The 22,774-nt window shown below is 30.4% G+C and overlaps 1 protein-coding gene across 1 annotated transcript in view; it reads right to left on the bottom strand.

Annotated features, from left to right (window-relative positions):
* Window positions 1–22,774, bottom strand: part of LOC119688560 (lachesin) — a 150,764-nt gene that overhangs the window by 53,545 nt on the left and 74,445 nt on the right. The window contains exons 4-5 of the mRNA XM_038103233.1: window positions 19,242–19,370; window positions 18,981–19,131 (exon numbers count right to left, since the gene is read on the bottom strand). Of these exons, the coding sequence (XP_037959161.1) occupies window positions 18,981–19,131; window positions 19,242–19,370 (280 nt within the window). The remainder of the gene's footprint in view (window positions 1–18,980; window positions 19,132–19,241; window positions 19,371–22,774) is intronic.

The raw sequence follows: 22,774 nt of genomic DNA, 5'->3' as shown, positions 1-22,774 counted from the left end.
GCATTTAGTTTTCTGAATTCTTTTGTACAGAGTTCTGATTGCCTAGTATTTATATTCAGTTTTCCTATTCAACTTGTATCTTGATCGCTTGATCGATTCCCTCGTTTTCTTTGATTCGTGGCAACATGTTGCAAATTATGTCCACAATTATTTTTAAGACTTCTGAATGAAGTCTCGGTCATGTGTTTCACACATTGATATAATATTATATAATATAACATAATATAATATACCTAGTATATAGAATAGACACAGTTTTTTGCAACAATGCATGTTTTTTCATTTGATTCTTAAAGTTAATTATGGCGAAAGATGCTATTGCATAAATTCACATACTCAGTGGATGATATTTGAAACTATTTTCTTTATTTAGTTATTCAGAAATAACTGTTTTGAATTGCAAGTACCATGGACTGAATTTGAATCCTGTCAAATTTAAAGCTCGGAGTCAATATTATTTAGCCAACTTAGTACTATGTTAGTATTCAACTTTCATTGTTTTGGTTGAGTTAGTTACTGCTAGTTGATGGAAGCGATTATTCAATATTTGATGGTACATTATCGAATTCCTTACAAGTTCCTACAACACAATCTAAATTTTAATATCTTTATATGCTGTGTGTTATATTCCTAACAAAACATGATGTGTTAAGTACAAATCTAAAGGTGTTAGACTTATACTCTATTGTGCCCATTAACTGTATTCCATTGGTTCGTACAGGTTTCAGTATGTGTTTGTTAATTAGTATCGTAGGTATATTCGACGCAAAGCTGAGGTTGATACCTTAATATTTGCCACACTTTTTGACTTAGATATTTAGTTATTTATGTTATGCTTCAGTGTGCTGATCCTTATTAAGCCCACATTCATTACAGACACGTAAGACTGTGTTACCACCTAGTATAAAAGTTGAACTTAAATTCAGTTCTTCTAATTCTGACTTCTTAGTGTTCATCTTTATGTTATACTTCTGTTATTAATCACTTTCATTATGCATCCACCGGAATTAAGATTTTTGGGGATGCTTCTGTAGCTGCTCTCGCAGAAGGAGCAATTAATATAATTATAATTTGTTACGTAGCAATACATTCATTATAAGTTATAGGAATATTAGTAATGAATAACATATAAAAGATTGGTCCCGACACGCCCCCATGCCTGCACTAACTTTAGTCATCCTTCACCGTTCGTCTCCGGTCGTCTATGTGCATGACATAATAAGTGTTAATTATGAAGACTAGAAATAAAATACATAACATATGAAACAGCAAGATGGCCCACTCTGTTGAATGCTTACTGAATATTAAGAAATACTGTTGCACAATATCCTTTTTTCCAATGCTGTGAATTCATGACTTCAATAAGTCAATGAAGATTGGCTACAGAATAGTTTTACACCATTTGCGTGAATCAATAAATAAAAGTTAAATGTACTGTTTTTCCATTTACCACTCCCTGTTGAAGCCAAAGGAAATCGTTTCATTTTTGTAGCATGTTGTGAAGGTATTGATGAAATAACCATGAGTTTAAATGATTCATTTCGATCTCCACTTCAATTAAATATAATAAAATAGTTTAATCAGGATCAAGACGATAGTCTAAATAGTCTAAATCGATCAAAACGAAAAGATGCTAGTTTCCTTTATGAACTCTTGATATACTTGTATATAAATTACACTTACCATTCACATCAAATGGAATATAGACGTACAATACAATAAGCAATTAAATCCAGTGAGATTATTTTCAAACATTTATTGTATTGAAGTCGGGAAAGTATTCAAAAGCCAATGTTAGAGGTAAACTTTCAAATTATTATTTTTAATGAATTAGAAAGTAATGAGTGAGTTTTCTCAGAAGGACTGAATAAAGTTTCTTAATATAGGTTTCCAGTTCATTTTAGTTTTTCAGTTGGAGTTGATTGCCATTATGAAAGCTATAGCTTATCCGAAAGTTGATGATATGTTTTGTAGGCGTATAAACATACTATCAAACAGTCAAGCTGGCTTAAGGACATTGAGTTCAATTCAATTTACATCCAGGACACCATAAGTTTTGACTAATACACATCTTGAAACGGGATCTCGACGCAGTTCAACAATTCTCTAATCTCTAAATGTGAAAACTTTTGCTGTGATTCTTTCTTGCTTAACTTTTTAATAAAAGATGGAAAGACTCAACGATGCGTTGGCGTCTGTATGCAATTTGGATACATCCGAATAAAAAGAAACCCAGTACTCTAATTAAGAAGCCCAAAGTGATATCAGTCTTGTGGCAAGTTTACTCATGGGAACCACAATGAACCAATAGGCCCAAGTGGATCTCTTTGTATTCCCGGTACAACCTAACCTAACCTAATGAGTGAGTTCATTGAAAAAAATAAAATAAGCTATACGTGTACTTTGTTGAATTTAATATAAACATTGTGAACCATTGAAATCAAATTGAATTGCTCGAATTGTTTATTTACATTAACTCCAGTTTATCGTGTTGTGTTTTTTTAGAAAAAAATGTTTTATTCATTTTCAAAGTCTGGGTCTGTCCGAGTTGATTTGAAAAGTTTACTCTACTCATATTCTGATCCCTTGATCATTGTGTTCAATTCGTGTTCCCCCAATCCTCGTGCCCTGTACTCGTGAATACTCATACGTTAACACTTTCGCGAGAATTTTGTTAGATGAATTTATAGTAGCGGTAGTAGTAGAAGTACTAGAAGTAGTAATCGTAGTAGTAGTTTATATCCGTATTGTATTTTATTCTTTGCAAAGCGATATATACTCAACATGACTAGTACACTACTTATATGACGTCATAATTTCATTTTATTAGCTACCCGGCCATCAGATAGGAAGAAGAGGATACAATTGTGAAATAATATTAAAAGCCATTAAGAGAGAATAATATTCCCATGAAAATCGTACTATGTGAAGAACATATTATGAGAGTTATTTGCATTGACCATACCAAAAATGATTGATACAAACTGAATAGCATTATTAAGAAGTTTACATATATGCACATATATACTATATAAGTCTTGCTTGGAAAGACTTATATTAGTCGTTGTAGTAATAGCAGGCTCTCAGTCAACAGGCTAGCAGAGAAATAGAGTAGGAACGTAGAAATAAAAAAGATCTAGAATGTGTGTCAAAAAAGATTACTACTGATTGTTTTCTCGGATATTGAAATTCTATATCGACATCGTTGACAAACGCGAAATCGTTTATATTGCGGGCATTTATTTAATAGCGTTTTTTATGTAAACAAAAGTCTTTATTAATCATTCCGAATGCGTATGACTGAGCTTAGATGATATAAGAAACAAACACAAAATCGCAACTTTTATTCCTACTTTTAGGAATATTTATAAAACATTTTTAAATATTAATAATGATATCTGAAGGGGACAAATTTTTACAGATGTACTGAAATCTAAAATGATCAGTGGCGTTTTTGGCGATATAGCTTTTATATATGAAGCAAATTTATAGAAAATGTGTGGAGAAATTGTCATATTCACAGAGAGATAATGCTAATCTGATATTTATTGAAATTAATTAAGAAATCAATTAGATTTTTATTTTATTTCAGTATATTAGAAAGGACATTTAGAGTTGAATGGCTTTATATTTAGCCTACCGATGAATCAGGACACAATGAACCACTCTTTACTGTTAACTAATAAAAACAATATTTATGGTATAAATATACGCCTTTGTTAAAAGCGTTTTTAAAGCATGAATTTAATTATATCTAAATACATATTTTGTAACTAATGATAACTAAAACATGTGGTCAGAACGTTAGGTGTTATACATAATTTCAGGACATGTTTAAATTCTGAAGAAATTTATTTTTAGTGCTATTAAGCCAATGCATGGAAATGAAAGTATGAAATGAGTATGAGTGAAAAAGGTTTCACAGATTGTGATGTCATTTTGGTCTTAATTTGTATGACATGAGATAAAGTAGTATCTTTATAGCATCAATCAGCATTGAAATTTGCATAAAAAAGGTGGACATATGATGTCAACATATATTTCCGATCACATACTGCCAATAGTTGTAATATATAGTTGTAAACATTTAATATATCTCTTTTGTTATATTTTATTATTTTCTTTATGAGAATTTCAACCGATTCAATGGGTTGATTGGTTAAATTGTGTGCTGTACGTTTGATTCAGAATCTTAATATAGGTTATAATATAGGTCAATCTATGTATGATATCCTATGATTGTGTTTAAGAAGATATTTCACAGCTGACAAAGTTCCTACAGAAAGTAAGAGTATACTTTGTTTGAGTTATATTGCGCAAACGGTCGACAGTGGCAGAACATACATCAATCATTTTACTCGTCTTTCTAACAACTGGTGCAAAATCGAACTTTCTACTAATTTCGTTAGTTTAAATTTATACAGACGTTTCTTCACTTCTTCTTATCAACTCTCTGATAAAATGAAAATCAATAAAAACTACAAATAATATTTCTATTTATAATGATTTATGATCATTATTTCACTACTGAACTAACAGAACTATATACGTATTCTTAAAAGAGTTTAGTTTCATTCAGTTAATTTATTTTTAAATATCTCCTCTAAAACTCAGTAATCTTTGCACAACTAGTCAATTTTCCAAATTTTCCATTGGGTAAGACATTATTACAAATAAACAATAAATAAATAATTCAATGTAGTTTGCTTTGCGATTATTTTGCTTCTTTCAATGTTCACTGCCTTTCTGTTTCCCTAGTATTTGTGGGAAACAGTGGATGTAAAGGTATCAGTAATTAAATATATGTACTTCCATTTTTTCACCACTGTGTCAATATCTCATAAAATCTTTGCAACTACGTCAAACTGTCAGAGTTATTATAAGTCCATGTTTTTTCTCTAAATAGCACTGATGACTTAAAGATTTTTATCAAAACAGATTATCGTGGTTGCCAACAGCTAAACTATGGTGTGAAATCACACAAGTTTATTAAATCAGGGATTAACATACATACTTAGTTATAAACAATTGGAATTCGTAAATATAAATTTAAATAAAATGCACAAATTTTCAGCGATTACCATTTACAGACTCTGAGATAAAACTATGGTATTCAAGAAATTATTTAAAATAAAATTCTTAAAATCCCCAGACGCAGTGCTCTTCATTTTATTAGAGGATCCTTAAAACAAAAGATCCTCAAAGATATTTATACAATATATTTGGATATATGTTGATGTGATGAAAATTCTGAAACTGCGGTTATGCACTTGTATGCAGTGTTTAAACTCATCAAAACTCTTCAATCATCCAACCTCCAAATTGTTGCATATTCTTGAGAAGTCGACCTTATTGATTTCCTTATTAAAGTGCCGGTAAAAATCAAGAAAGAGCAAAAATCTTAATACACAAAATGTTAAGACCAAACATACGCGACGTTATGATAATCTCAAGTAGTCTTAATTTTTTTTTTTTTGATCCATTTATTTTATTACATATGTCAGGCATGAATGACATTAAGTAATATGTATTAATATGAATCGTAACTATAGTTATTACGATCTAAAAAAGAAAGGCATGTATGGACTATGTTCAGTGACAAATCCATATATATGTTAAGTAGTCTTAAATAAACAAATAACTTTTGACTGTTAATGTAGATGTATAAGATGTTTCGGTCCACATACTTCAATCGATGGTTCTGATCAGAAATAGTCAATAATGCATTGCAGCACATTAGATATACTCGTTTCGTTGGAAGCAGGCATTTTACTTAACTCTTTTACTTAACTCACTCATTTTACTTAACTTACTTAACTCAAATTCACTGAGGTCTTTTATTCACCAAATGACGATTATTTATAACATATTGAACTTTTTTCATCGTTTATGTTGAACATCGTTTTGTTTGTAAATTTTTAATTATTTAATTGAAAACATAAAGACAAAGTTTATTTACATTTAACGATCGTAAAACAGAGAATTGTTTTCAACGAAAACATTGTAACCTCTTTATGACTTTTTCAATTCATCCTCAATTCTACTCTCTTCTCCTTTTCTGATGACCTGGTAGAGAACAGGATGTTGCTAAAAATATGACGAAATGTTTTCAATCGTCTGTATACATTCAGATCAACATCATTCATTTATTTTTCCTTATATACTTTGATGGACAACAAATGTTATGGTTAGAATTTTGAAGCTGTAAAAATATGAAAGTTCAAATGGTGTCTTTCTAAGGACTTGAATTCCAGCACCTTAAACCATGTTTCAAGTAAATTTTTTATCGTCATATAATTTCTAATAAAAATCATCTGTCACCTGTAATATTTCTAATATCATTGAATCATTAAGAATCAAACAAACTGGGAAGCATTCTATTAAAATAAGGAATATTTTGAGGATGGAACATAAATACCAAACGATCAGAATTGAATGTAGGCTAATATATACAATACTTTCATTGAATTAGTGAATTGATCTGACAAGTTTCAAGACAAGGCAGAATTAACTGCAGGTTTTTAATAAAATCGACTAAACATAATAATCACATAATTAATTAGAAATTATTTAATGGTTATTATTATTATTTTGTGTGATGTTAATTTTCGCAAAATGGCATTAGCCAACAAAAATATGAAGTACAGCGAATTCAAATTCAAAAATTTAATATTTCACTCTGAATTTAATAAACATGTAACCCGAATATAAGAAAACAGACAGACTTGATTTTTATTGATTTCAATATAAACATCGAGAACCGCTGAAACGCTGAAACAAGTGCAGATTTGTTTATTTATTTAAGCTAAAGCTTATCGTCTCTTAGATTACTAACTCAATTTAGCAACAATATCAACAATATGGTAACTATTAATTGCATGATCCCAAATACTCTTCCACCAAAGCAATGACACATATATTATCTGTAATATGTCTTACACATAAACTTATTGTATTCAATTGTGTGCTTTGAAGAATCTTAAATTGATGACGAAGCAATGTTATTTAGAATTTTGATATATTTGTGAGTAAAAAGATTGAAGTAAAGATTGTTTACAAAGAGAACTAATTTCAACAGTAGACCTATGAAAATTCGTTGTGTTCAAGGGTGTCTTCAACAAAAATGCATCAGCATTATTAAAGTATGCTTTCCAAAGTATTCCAAAAAGTGCGCGAAATTTCCGTCTTCTCCCTAAAGGTACCAGGCCAACAGGAAAGAAGAAGAGGTTGCAATAATAGTAATCAGAAATAATCAGAAGAACCATGAAAAAGTGAGTGTGAGTTTCAATTCGTTAAATGTTAATGTAAACAAACTTTATAGCACGACGATCAATCGATCTTCAACTGCCACCAAATTCTCGACGAATCTATAGATTCTTTGGTTCAACTATTGTGCGATATTTGTAAGCGAACTGAAGATACGGTGTGGGATAAATCAGACATTTAAATAGTAGGACATGGAGATAAATAATAGGAAGTAAGCTTTAAGTATAGGTTTGGCACAACAACCCCTTCATACGAAGCTTCTCAGATGACTGTATAACTTTGGCTTCATGCGTATATAAACAAAATATATAGAAATACAAAATAAGTTCAGAATAAACAACATGAACCGTTGAAAGCGAATTGAATTCTTCGAATTGTTTATTTACATTAGATCAAGTTCAGCGTGGTAAATCTCTTGAAGAAAATATCTGCATATTCGTTCTTAATGTCCCCAAGTACATAATTTGAGTAGAAAAATTCACTTTGCTTCAATTCTGATGACTTGGTACTTGTAATTGATTAGAGTTTCCTCATTCCCTCTGCTTCAACAGCCGTGATATACTTATGCGAGAATTTGAGAATTTAGACGTAGTAGTAAAGTTAGTAGTGGTAGTAGTGGTTTATATCTATACTATTTTTGATTTTGTTCTAAGCGATATGTACGTAACATGACAAATACACTAGTTGTATGATGTCATATTTTCACCTTGTTCGCTACCAAGGTATCAGAAAAGAAGAAGAGGGTACAATTGAGAAATAATCAAAAAAGCCATAAAGAGAGAATAGTTCTTTGATGGAAATCGGAGTATGTGAAGACTATTTTATGAGAGTTGAATACATTGATTATACTGAAATAATTGATATAAACTGAATAGCGCGATTTAGGAGTTTGCATATATGCACACATGACTAAGACGATAACAAATGTAAGTCTTGTTTAGAAATCCAGATGTTGTAATGATATTAAGCTCTCAGTAACCAGAAAGTGGAAATCAATGTGGGAAGTGGTATGTGCAGAATGAATTATTCTCAAATCAATAAACATAAAGTCTGCCTTATTTCTCTTTTCTCTATGAATAAAAATATATTTCACTCTTATAGCTTTCCGTGGTGGGTGATTTCTGCTTGATTAATAGATTCATTCATTATTTCAGTATATGTTGACATTGTCTCTTTCATCAGCCCACTATATTTTTGTTTTGCTCTTCTAATACAACCGTGTTTCGTTTTCTGAATTCTTTTGTACAGAGTTCTGATTGCCTAGTATTTATATTCAGTTTTCCTATTCAACTTGTATCTTGATCGCTTGATCGGTTCCCTCGTTTTCTTGGACTCGTGGCAACATGTTGCAAATTATGTCCACAATTATTTTTAAGACTTCTGAATGAAGTCTCGGTCATGTGTTTCACACATTGATATAATATTATATAATATAACATAATATAATATACCTAGTATATAGAATAGACACAGTTTTTTGCAACAATGCATGTTTTTTCATTTGATTCTTAAAGTTAATTATGGCGAAAGATGCTATTGCATAAATTCACATACTCAGTGGATGATATTTGAAACTATTTTCTTTATTTAGTTATTCAGAAATAACTGTTTTGAATTGCAAGTACCATGGACTGAATTTGAATCCTGTCAAATTTAAAGCTCGGAGTCAATATTATTTAGCCAACTTAGTACTATGTTAGTATTCAACTTTCATTGTTTTGGTTGAGTTAGTTACTGCTAGTTGATGGAAGCGATTATTCAATATTTGATGGTACATTATCGAATTCCTTACAAGTTCCTACAACACAATCTAAATTTTAATATCTTTATATGCTGTGTGTTATATTCCTAACAAAACATGATGTGTTAAGTACAAATCTAAAGGTGTTAGACTTATACTCTATTGTGCCCATTAACTGTATTCCATTGGTTCGTACAGGTTTCAGTATGTGTTTGTTAATTAGTATCGTAGGTATATTCGACGCAAAGCTGAGGTTGATACCTTAATATTTGCCACACTTTTTGACTTAGATATTTAGTTATTTATGTTATGCTTCAGTGTGCTGATCCTTATTAAGCCCACATTCATTACAGACACGTAAGACTGTGTTACCACCTAGTATAAAAGTTGAACTTAAATTCAGTTCTTCTAATTCTGACTTCTTAGTGTTCATCTTTATGTTATACTTCTGTTATTAATCACTTTCATTATGCATCCACCGGAATTAAGATTTTTGGGGATGCTTCTGTAGCTGCTCTCGCAGAAGGAGCAATTAATATAATTATAATTTGTTACGTAGCAATACATTCATTATAAGTTATAGGAATATTAGTAATGAATAACATATAAAAGATTGGTCCCGACACGCCCCCATGCCTGCACTAACTTTAGTCATCCTTCACCGTTCGTCTCCGGTCGTCTATGTGCATGACATAATAAGTGTTAATTATGAAGACTAGAAATAAAATACATAACATATGAAACAGCAAGATGGCCCACTCTGTTGAATGCTTACTGAATATTAAGAAATACTGTTGCACAATATCCTTTTTTCCAATGCTGTGAATTCATGACTTCAATAAGTCAATGAAGATTGGCTACAGAATAGTTTTACACCATTTGCGTGAATCAATAAATAAAAGTTAAATGTACTGTTTTTCCATTTACCACTCCCTGTTGAAGCCAAAGGAAATCGTTTCATTTTTGTAGCATGTTGTGAAGGTATTGATGAAATAACCATGAGTTTAAATGATTCATTTCGATCTCCACTTCAATTAAATATAATAAAATAGTTTAATCAGGATCAAGACGATAGTCTAAATAGTCTAAATCGATCAAAACGAAAAGATGCTAGTTTCCTTTATGAACTCTTGATATACTTGTATATAAATTACACTTACCATTCACATCAAATGGAATATAGACGTACAATACAATAAGCAATTAAATCCAGTGAGATTATTTTCAAACATTTATTGTATTGAAGTCGGGAAAGTATTCAAAAGCCAATGTTAGAGGTAAACTTTCAAATTATTATTTTTAATGAATTAGAAAGTAATGAGTGAGTTTTCTCAGAAGGACTGAATAAATTTTCATAATATAGGTTTCCGGATCATTTTAGTTTTTCAGGTGGAGTTGATTGCCATTATGAAAGCTATAGCTTATTCGAAAGTGGATGATATGTTTTGTAGGCGTATAAACATACTATCAAACAGTCAAGCTGGCTTAAGGACATTGAGTTCAATTCTATTTACATTCAGGACACCATAAGTTTTGACTAATACACATCTTGAAACGGGATCTCGACGCAGTTCAACAATTCTCTAATCTCTAAATGTGAAAACTTTTGCTGTGATTCTTTCTTGCTTAACTTTTTAATAAAAGATGGAAAGACTCAACGATGCGTTGGCGTCTGTATGCAATTTAGATACATCCGAATAAAAAGAAACCCAGTACTCTAATTAAGAAGCCCAAAGTGATATCAGTCTTGTGGCAAGTTTACTCATGGGAACCACAATGAACCAATAGGCCCAAGTGGATCTCTTTGTATTCCCGGTACAACCTAACCTAACCTAATGAGTGAGTTCATTGAAAAAAATAAAATAAGCTATACGTGTACTTTGTTGAATTTAATATAAACATTGTGAACCATTGAAATCAAATTGAATTGCTCGAATTGTTTATTTACATTAACTCCAGTTTATCGTGTTGTGTTTTTTTAGAAAAAAATGTTTTATTCATTTTCAAAGTCTGGGTCTGTCCGAGTTGATTTGAAAAGTTTACTCTACTCATATTCTGATCCCTTGATCATTGTGTTCAATTCGTGTTCCCCCAATCCTCGTGCCCTGTACTCGTGAATACTCATACGTTAACACTTTCGCGAGAATTTTGTTAGATGAATTTATAGTAGCGGTAGTAGTAGAAGTACTAGAAGTAGTAATCGTAGTAGTAGTTTATATCCGTATTGTATTTTATTCTTTGCAAAGCGATATATACTCAACATGACTAGTACACTACTTATATGACGTCATAATTTCATTTTATTAGCTACCCGGCCATCAGATAGGAAGAAGAGGATACAATTGTGAAATAATATTAAAAGCCATTAAGAGAGAATAATATTCCCATGAAAATCGTACTATGTGAAGAACATATTATGAGAGTTATTTGCATTGACCATACCAAAAATGATTGATACAAACTGAATAGCATTATTAAGAAGTTTACATATATGCACATATATACCATATAAGTCTTGCTTGGAAAGACTTATATTAGTCGTTGTAGTAATAGCAGGCTCTCAGTCAACAGGCTAGCAGAGAAATAGAGTAGGAACGTAGAAATAAAAAAGATCTAGAATGTGTGTCAAAAAAGATTACTACTGATTGTTTTCTCGGATATTGAAATTCTATATCGACATCGTTGACAAACGCGAAATCGTTTATATTGCGGGCATTTATTTAATAGCGTTTTTTATGTAAACAAAAGTCTTTATTAATCATTCCGAATGCGTATGACTGAGCTTAGATGATATAAGAAACAAACACAAAATCGCAACTTTTATTCCTACTTTTAGGAATATTTATAAAACATTTTTAAATATTAATAATGATATCTGAAGGGGACAAATTTTTACAGATGTACTGAAATCTAAAATGATCAGTGGCGTTTTTGGCGATATAGCTTTTATATATGAAGCAAATTTATAGAAAATGTGTGGAGAAATTGTCATATTCACAGAGAGATAATGCTAATCTGATATTTATTGAAATTAATTAAGAAATCAATTAGATTTTTATTTTATTTCAGTATATTAGAAAGGACATTTAGAGTTGAATGGCTTTATATTTAGCCTACCGATGAATCAGGACACAATGAACCACTCTTTACTGTTAACTAATAAAAACAATATTTATGGTATAAATATACGCCTTTGTTAAAAGCGTTTTTAAAGCATGAATTTAATTATATCTAAATACATATTTTGTAACTAATGATAACTAAAACATGTGGTCAGAACGTTAGGTGTTATACATAATTTCAGGACATGTTTAAATTCTGAAGAAATTTATTTTTAGTGCTATTAAGCCAATGCATGGAAATGAAAGTATGAAATGAGTATGAGTGAAAAAGGTTTCACAGATTGTGATGTCATTTTGGTCTTAATTTGTATGACATGAGATAAAGTAGTATCTTTATAGCATCAATCAGCATTGAAATTTGCATAAAAAAGGTGGACATATGATGTCAACATATATTTCCGATCACATACTGCCAATAGTTGTAATATATAGTTGTAAACATTTAATATATCTCTTTTGTTATATTTTATTATTTTCTTTATGAGAATTTCAACCGATTCAATGGGTTGATTGGTTAAATTGTGTGCTGTACGTTTGATTCAGAATCTTAATATAGGTTATAATATAGGTCAATCTATGTATGATATCCTATGATTGTGTTTAAGAAGATATTTCACAGCTGACAAAGTTCCTACAGAAAGTAAGAGTATACTTTGTTTGAGTTATATTGCGCAAACGGTCGACAGTGGCAGAACATACATCAATCATTTTACTCGTCTTTCTAACAACTGGTGCAAAATCGAACTTTCTACTAATTTCGTTAGTTTAAATTTATACAGACGTTTCTTCACTTCTTCTTATCAACTCTCTGATAAAATGAAAATCAATAAAAACTACAAATAATATTTCTATTTATAATGATTTATGATCATTATTTCACTACTGAACTAACAGAACTATATACGTATTCTTAAAAGAGTTTAGTTTCATTCAGTTAATTTATTTTTAAATATCTCCTCTAAAACTCAGTAATCTTTGCACAACTAGTCAATTTTCCAAATTTTCCATTGGGTAAGACATTATTACAAATAAACAATAAATAAATAATTCAATGTAGTTTGCTTTGCGATTATTTTGCTTCTTTCAATGTTCACTGCCTTTCTGTTTCCCTAGTATTTGTGGGAAACAGTGGATGTAAAGGTATCAGTAATTAAATATATGTACTTCCATTTTTTCACCACTGTGTCAATATCTCATAAAATCTTTGCAACTACGTCAAACTGTCAGAGTTATTATAAGTCCATGTTTTTTCTCTAAATAGCACTGATGACTTAAAGATTTTTATCAAAACAGATTATCGTGGTTGCCAACAGCTAAACTATGGTGTGAAATCACACAAGTTTATTAAATCAGGGATTAACATACATACTTAGTTATAAACAATTGGAATTCGTAAATATAAATTTAAATAAAATGCACAAATTTTCAGCGATTACCATTTACAGACTCTGAGATAAAACTATGGTATTCAAGAAATTATTTAAAATAAAATTCTTAAAATCCCCAGATGCAGTGCTCTTCATTTTATTAGAGGATCCTTAAAACAAAAGATCCTCAAAGATATTTATACAATATATTTGGATATATGTTGATGTGATGAAAATTCTGAAACTGCGGTTATGCACTTGTATGCAGTGTTTAAACTCATCAAAACTCTTCAATCATCCAACCTCCAAATTGTTGCATATTCTTGAGAAGTCGACCTTATTGATTTCCTTATTAAAGTGCCGGTAAAAATCAAGAAAGAGCAAAAATCTTAATACACAAAATGTTAAGACCAAACATACGCGACGTTATGATAATCTCAAGTAGTCTTAATTTTTTTTTTTTTGATCCATTTATTTTATTACATATGTCAGGCATGAATGACATTAAGTAATATGTATTAATATGAATCGTAACTATAGTTATTACGATCTAAAAAAGAAAGGCATGTATGGACTATGTTCAGTGACAAATCCATATATATGTTAAGTAGTCTTAAATAAACAAATAACTTTTGACTGTTAATGTAGATGTATAAGATGTTTCGGTCCACATACTTCAATCGATGGTTCTGATCAGAAATAGTCAATAATGCATTGCAGCACATTAGATATACTCGTTTCGTTGGAAGCAGGCATTTTACTTAACTCTTTTACTTAACTCACTCATTTTACTTAACTTACTTAACTCAAATTCACTGAGGTCTTTTATTCACCAAATGACGATTATTTATAACATATTGAACTTTTTTCATCGTTTATGTTGAACATCGTTTTGTTTGTAAATTTTTAATTATTTAATTGAAAACATAAAGACAAAGTTTATTTACATTTAACGATCGTAAAACAGAGAATTGTTTTCAACGAAAACATTGTAACCTCTTTATGACTTTTTCAATTCATCCTCAATTCTACTCTCTTCTCCTTTTCTGATGACCTGGTAGAGAACAGGATGTTGCTAAAAATACGACAAAATGTTTTCAATCGCCTGTATACATTCAGATCAACATCATTCATTTATTTTTCCTTATATACTTTGATGGACAACAAATGTTATGGTTAGAATTTTGAAGCTGTAAAAATATGAAAGTTCAAATGGTGTCTTTCTAAGGACTTGAATTCTAGCACCTTAAACCATGCTTCAAGTAAATTTTTTATCGTCATATAATTTCTAATAAAAATCATCTGTCACCTGTAATATTTCTAATATCATTGAATCATTAAGAATCAAACAAACTGGGAAGCATTCTATTAAAATAAGGAATATTTTGAGGATGGAACATAAATACCAAACGATCAGAATTGAATGTAGGCTAATATCTACAATACTTTCATTGAATTAGTGAATTGATCTGACAAGTTTCAAGACAAGGCAGAATTAACTGCAGGTTTTTAATAAAATCGACTAAACATAATAATCACATAATTAATTAGAAATTATTTAATGGTTATTATTATTATTTTGTGTGATGTTAATTTTCGGAAAATGCCATTAGCCAACAAAAATATGAAGTACAGCGAATTCGAATTCAAAAATTTAATATTTCACTCTGAATTTAATAAACATGTAACCCGAATATAAGAAAACAGACAGACTTGATTTTTATTGATTTCAATATAAACATCGAGAACCGCTGAAACGCTGAAACGCTGAAACAAGTGCAGATTTGTTTATTTATTTAAGCTAAAGCTTATCGTCTCTTAGATTACTAACTCAATTTAACAACAATATCAACAATATGGTAACTATTAATTGCATGATCCCAAATACTCTTCCACCAAAGCAATGACACATATATTATCTATAATATATCTTACACATAAACTTATTGTATTCGATTGTGTGCTTTGAAGAATCTTAAATGGATGACGAAGCAATGTTATTTAGAATTTTGATATATTTGTGAGTAAAAAAGATTGAAGTAAACATTGTTTACAAAGACATCTAATTTCAACAGTAGATCTATGCAAATTCGTTGTATTTAAGGGAGTCTTCATCAGAAATGCATCAGCATTATTAAAGTATGCTTTCCAAAGTATTCCAAAAAGTGCGCGAAATTTCCGTCTTCTCCCTAAAGGTACCAGGCCAACAGGAAAGACGAAGATGTTGCAATAATAGAAATCAGAAATAATCAGAAGAACCATGAAAAAGTGAGTGTGAGTTTCAATTCGTTAAATGTGAATGTAAACAAACTTTGATTTCTTTATGCAATTTAAAATACGATGAAACGAAACGAGGCTTTGTCATATAACAAATAGCGCGAAGATCAATCGATCTTCAACTGCCACCAAATTCTCGACGAATAGTGAATGAAGAGGAGCAATGTATTTCTCTTAAAATGAACGAAAGATATATTCACAAAATCGAAATAAAAGGTCTCTGAAATGTCTGATTTATACGAAATGATACATTTTCAAATAGGTCACCCACTATAAAAATTTAGTGTCAATAGTTCAACTATTGTGCGATATTTGTAAGCGAACTGAAGATACGGTGTGGGATAAATCAGACATTTAAATAGTAGGACATGGAGATAAATAATAGGAAGTAAGCTTTAAGTATAGGTTTGGCACAACAACCCCTTCATACGAAGCTTCTCAGATGACTGTATAACTTTGGCTTCATGCGTATATAAACAAAATATATAGAAATACAAAATAAGTTCAGAATAAACAACATGAACAGTTGAAAGCGAATTGAATTCTTCGAATTGTTTATTTACATTAGATCAAGTTCAGCGTGGTAAATCTCTTGAAGAAAATATCTGCATATTCGTTCTTAATGTCCCCAAGTACATAATTTGAGTAGAAAAATTCACTTTGCTTCAATTCTGATGACTTGGTACTTGTAATTGATTAGAGTTTCCTCATTCCCCCTGCTTCAGCAGCCATGATATACTTATGCGAGAATTTGAGAATTTAGACGTAGTAGTAAAGTTAGTAGTGGTAGTAGTGGTTTATATCTATACTACTTTTTATTTTGTTCTAAGCGATATGTACGTAACATGACAAATACACTACTTGTATGATGTCATATTTTCACCTTGTTAGCTACCAAGGTATCAGAAAAGAAGAAGAGGGTACAATTGAGAAATAATCAAAAAAGCCATAAAGAGAGAATAGTTCTTTGATGGAAATCGGAGTATGTGAAGACTATTTTATGAGAGTTGAATACATTGATTATACTGAAATAATTGATATAAACTGAATAGCGCGATTTAGGAGTTTGCATATATGCACACATGACTAAGACGATAACAAATGTAAGTCTTGTTTAGAAATCCAGATGTTGTAATGATATTAAGCTCTCAGTAACCAGAAAGTGGAAATCAATGTGGGAAGTGGTATGTGCAGAATGAATTATTCTCAAATCAATAAACATAAAGTCTGCCTTATTTCTCTTTTCTCTATGAATAAAAATATATTTCACTCTTACAGCTTACCGTGGTGGGTGATTTCTGCTTGAATTATTTCAGTATAACATTGTCTCTTTCATCAGCCCACTATATTTTTTGTTTTGCTCTTCTAATACAACCGCATTTCGTTTTCTGAATTCTTTTGTACAGAGTTCTGATTGCCTAGTATTTATATTCAGTTTTCCTATTCAACTTGTATCTTGATCGCTTGATCGGTTCCCTCGTTTTCTTGGACTCGTGGCAACATGTTGCAAATTATGTCCACAATTATTTTTAAGAACATATTTATAACCTTCATTTATTGTGTTCTAGTGACTAATGAATAAAGGCAAGCAAACTGATTCTCTAACAACAACTACAAACAAAAAGTAATTAAGTAAGTAGGCCAGTAAATTAAACATAGTAAACCTCAAGAAATTGTTCCATCACATCATCCAGTCGTGTTGAAGTATTACATAAATCACCTCACTATTGAGGTATGCTACTATAGCATTCTAGTAGCACACGTCTGGGTCGTACGGTTAAGTGTTGGGTTTCGCAATAAAACATTTTGGAGTTACTATGATATGTAATCACTACGTTTTCGAAATATACAATGCAACTTATAGTGTTTTAATCTCATATAATGGCACTGCACGAACATTATCTTTCTTATACATATATTTTTTTTTAATTAAACAGTTATAAGAATTATAGAGTTAAAACAAAGTTAATTCTAAAAAATTTGTCATTGAAGAAAAATGTGTATACCTGTGTATTTAAAGAAAGCACGGATTGTCTTCATTAGCTCAGAGAGGTATTCCGATTAAATTCAGATGAAATGCTTGAGTCATGGTAACGCCACTAGCTTTCTACATTACAGATCTTGCTTTTATATTACATTCTATTAGGTTTCAGTGAAATTATTATATTTCACATTTTCATAATTACTAACAGTGTATTCAGCTTATCCATGTCTCTAATTCTTACCATATGAACACAGCAAACAACATAATTCTTCAAATGCAGTATGTATATTTAGAGTATTCGGCATTATAAAAAAACAACAAATGAAAACGAGTAATCAGTTTATTAAAATTTTCTAAGTCATTTTTGAAGTATTTCAAATCGAGTACTTTGCAACTCTGCCAGTAGCTTGACCCAGTCTTACATGTATTTTCCATAAATTGATTGAGTTTTAGCTTGAATGCCTTGAGCGAATTTTATTTTATGACCACAACTGGTAACAAATGTCTTCTTCAAAGGAGTAATAATTGTTTTGGCAGTACAAAAATGCTACAAGGGGCCAGGGCAGGTGAGAATGGTGGTATACTGATCGAATTCGTCAAAAATTTACACACGATGTATTTGTCCAATCACAGAGCACTTAACATTATAGGCCCGCAGCAAGAAGAAAACTTTGTGGGATATTGGGTAATGAATTGATTTCTTTGTAAGGGGGCAGTATGTAGGCCTTCAGCACTTCAAACTCCCCTTGACTAGTTGAATGGAAAAGTGTGGTTAGAAAAAGGGCTGATGTAAACACACTTAATAATACATTGCGCTAAAATCTTCCATAATATTCGAACAGTGTTACCAACATATAGAAAAAATTGTGGCAGTATCTTTTATGTGCGTGTTTTTTGCTGAAAATTTTGTTTACTATTCTAAATACTTCAGTCAATCTTTATAAATATAATAAGTTATATGTACATAGTAAGAGTGGTAATAAAATGTTTATTTTTCCTTATAAAGTTATTTAAATTACGGAAAACTCCAGTACCGATATGAGTTGACTACAGTTTTTGAAGAATATTTCATTTTTGTCCCTCAAAAAATTTTGAATTTTTTTGTGCATTTTGATAGTACCGTTTGCACTCTTTGTGTAATTTGAATATTTTTGAATATAGTATGTATTTTATATGTGTATTTGATCTGTTATTGTAATCTGTTATTTTCCACAAAAACTTACTTGTATTTATATGACTCCGTAATCATTTGATCGTTTTCACGTGTCCAATAATTAAGTGACGTAGGATTCGCTTCGATGAAACATTCAAGTGTGACATTGAAGTTCATTGGTATGCCGACTAACTGATGTGGTATCCAAACCATTGGTGAAACTTAATGTACAATGAAATGAGACAATAGATCAATATAATTATGTTAAAAAAAATATATTATTAATAATATAGTTATAGCATGTAAAGTAAGATATTAGCAAAATTCTTACAATCTACGCTGACTTTAATTCGCTTCGAGACACTTGGCGGTACTCCATTAGTGGCAATGCATAAATATGCACCCATGTGCAGGCGAGAAATACGCTCCAATTCCAAAGCATCTCCTTCTACTTCCGATACTAAAAATAGAAGAAATACATAATTTTTTGTTAAATTTAATAAAAGATAGTGAAACATTTTATTATTTGCATTGTTCAACATTATTTCATACGCTTCAACTGTTTGTACATGAAACCCACTCGTACCAAATGGTATCATGTGGTGCATCCGTACATTGTATGAATATGTGATTAGGACACCCAGTCGTGCTGCAAAGCTTAGACTGATATGCAAGTATGAATTCGTGATTTCTCTGTCTGTTAGTGGAAGATGAATTCAATTTTGCTTACAGGCGCTTATGGAATTGTAGACAAGTTCCGTGATATGCTATGACAAATGTCTGTATGTACAGCATACATCACATATCTATACATATATGTTAAGTGTTTACTGATATGTAAGAATTATTAAATCTATTAAACTATTAATCTTATTCATTCATTCATTGTCGTCAGTTTATAAGAATATTTGTTAAAATCAAATGAAATTGTTCAATAATGAAGAAATAATAAGTTATTATGTAAGTTAAAAATTATAAGAAGGTTTTTCGAACAGTAGTGAACTACAACAACAAAAATTCATTTTATATTATTTTAATTAATTGAATTTTCGGCTGACGATACCGCTGTTTCAAGTATTGCCAAATACCCATCATCTGTGGTTTTCAAAATAGTTCTTATATTTAATTATTCGTACATAACTTTTTGAGACTGCAACTACCAGGAATCGAACTTATATGAAAATGAATAGACAATCGGTTGAGTTATTTAAATAAATATTGAATTTCCGATAAATTAAATTGAACTATGACTCTGAGTTAGTCAATAAACGAAATATGCAAAAAAAAAAGAGCTTCGTTTAACATACAAATATTGATGTTAATTGCAAATTATCTTACCTAGAACTAGAGTGCTATTGCTTATAGTAACTATCACGCGGTTAGAATGATACATAGAGATCAGTCTTTAATTTATTGTTGGTCAGCGTATATTTTCTGAGATAGTGCAGTGTTTTGTTGAAACTTCTACTCTTTCTCTAATTCCCCCTTTGTCACATAAATGTTTGGTGAATGATTGTCACATAAATATCGCCGCAGATTTTCAAAATATATTGACATTAAAAAGAACATTAAAAAGTTCTTGACATTTGTGATCTCAATTTAAAAACTGAAATCTTATTTGTAATACGCTATGTCAGATCTATACTCCTATACGCCATGGAAACCTGGACTTTGAAACTCGCTGATATTAACAACCTAGAAGCATTTGAGTAACGGATTTTTCTGAGAATTCTCAAAATTCAATGGACGGATCATGTTACAAACAATGAAGTTTTACGAAGAATGAACTGTGGTCGCGAACTGTTAACAGTTGAAGAAAAACACAGTGTTGGTAGGAAAAAACTTTCGGGACTGTAAAATATCGGTCAGTGAACCAGAATACGTGTACGAGAGGTTAGCGAGGTTGGGAACCTCATAAATATATCTAGATGCTAAAAACAATATATAGAAATTGTAACAAATTTGTGATTATTTTTATTCAAAGTTAATTTATGCAACACAGTTCTGTGGTTTATGATGACCAATATGGGAAATCGAGTTCGCAAATAAAGAAGTAAGTGATATTATATAGTTGTAAGCGTTTAACATATTTATGTAGTTATATTATATTTTTATATTAAATCTTATATTATTTTATATTGTATTTTTTTTCCTTATGAGAATTTTTAGATTGTTCAATTATAGTCACGAATCCTAATGTGATAATAGTAAAATCAGTCTGATAAAACAACAAATCACAATAATTTATTTTTCTCTCATATATTGTTCGTGTTGATGACGGACAGTTAAGCAATGTTGAAATATGCTGTCTTGAATATATTAAAATCTGCATTCAAATAAACTCAACTACAACTTCAAGCGACTGGTCTTTTATATATTTTACAGTTAAATTTAAAAAGGGTTTTGTGGTGTTTATAATTGGTTTATAGCAGCACTTATTTCATAAATTTAATATCGAATATGATTGTGCTTTTACTTCCACAATGGCAATTTTTACATATTGGAAATTTTTTTATATATTATACGTGATTCCTAAACGCGTTTACATATTAAATTTAGTTGCCGAAAAGCTGTTTTAATAGTGATTAGACGTTTTGATGGGTCGAATGATCCATTGCGTGCTGTGTCTTTAATTTAGAATATGTATTAAAGCTTATAAATATGTTTAAGAGAACATATCATAGGAGACAAAATTCCTTCAGAAAGCAAGAGTGTACTGTGTTTGAATTATATTTCACAAACGGTTGACAGTGACAGAACAAAAATGAAGAACTGTATTCGTCTTCCTCGAAGCTGCTGCAGAATCAAGCTTTCTAATAGTATAACAATCGTACAATTATTTTGATTCAAAGATACTCAAAACTCTGTTGGTATCCATTATTTTAGTATCAGTAAAAATTATAAACGAACAAAATTCGTAATAGAAAAATTGATAAGACCAAACATACTTCTGTACTAGCAGACCGCCGCAATCTCAAGTAGTATTAAATAAGAAAATTATTTTTGATTGCTAATGTAGTAGATGTTTCGGATTAAACATTTGAATCGATGGTTCTGATTAGAAACAGTCAGCAATGCATTGCAGTACATTCTATATCCTCGTTTCGTTGGAGGCAAGTTTATCACTAAACTTGCCGCAATTTCTGTAACTTTTTTGATGTTTTGATGATGTTTTGATAATCAAAGCTTATTTACTTTTAACGATCGTAAAACAGAGAATTGTTTTCAACGAAAACATTGTAACCTCTTTATGACTTTTTCAATGCATCCTCAATTCTACTCTCTTCTACTTTTCTGATGACCTGGTAGAGAACAGGATGTTGCTAAAAATATGACGAAATGTTTTCAATCGCCTGTATACGTTCAGATCAACATCATTCATTTATTTTTCCTTATATAATTTGATGGACAACAAATGTTATGGTTAGAATTTTGAAGCTGTGAAAATATGAAAGTTCAAATGATGTCTTTCTAAGGACTTGAATTCCAGCACCTTAAACCATGTTTTAAGTAAATTTTTTATCGTCATATAATTTCTAATAAAAATCATCTGTCACCTGTAATATTTCTAATATCATTGAATCGTAAAGAATCAAACAAACTGGGAAACATTCTATTAAAATAAGGAATGTTTTGAGGATGACACATAAATACCAAACGATCAGAATTGAATGTAGGCTAATATCTACAATACTTTCAGTGAATTAGTGAATTGATCTGACAAGTTTCAAGACAAGGCAGAATTAACTGCAGGTTTTTAATAAAATCGACTAATTAGATAATTAGAAATTATTTAATGGTTATTATTATTCTTTTGTGTGATGTTAATTTTCGCAAAATGCCAAAATTAGTCAAAAAAAGTCA

Source organism: Teleopsis dalmanni, chromosome X, assembly GCF_002237135.1.
Source record: "Teleopsis dalmanni isolate 2A chromosome X, ASM223713v2, whole genome shotgun sequence".
NCBI classification, from domain to species: domain Eukaryota; kingdom Metazoa; phylum Arthropoda; class Insecta; order Diptera; family Diopsidae; genus Teleopsis; species Teleopsis dalmanni.
The sequence above is the reverse complement of the archived record's forward strand: the minus strand, read 5'-3'. Positions and strand labels throughout refer to the sequence as shown.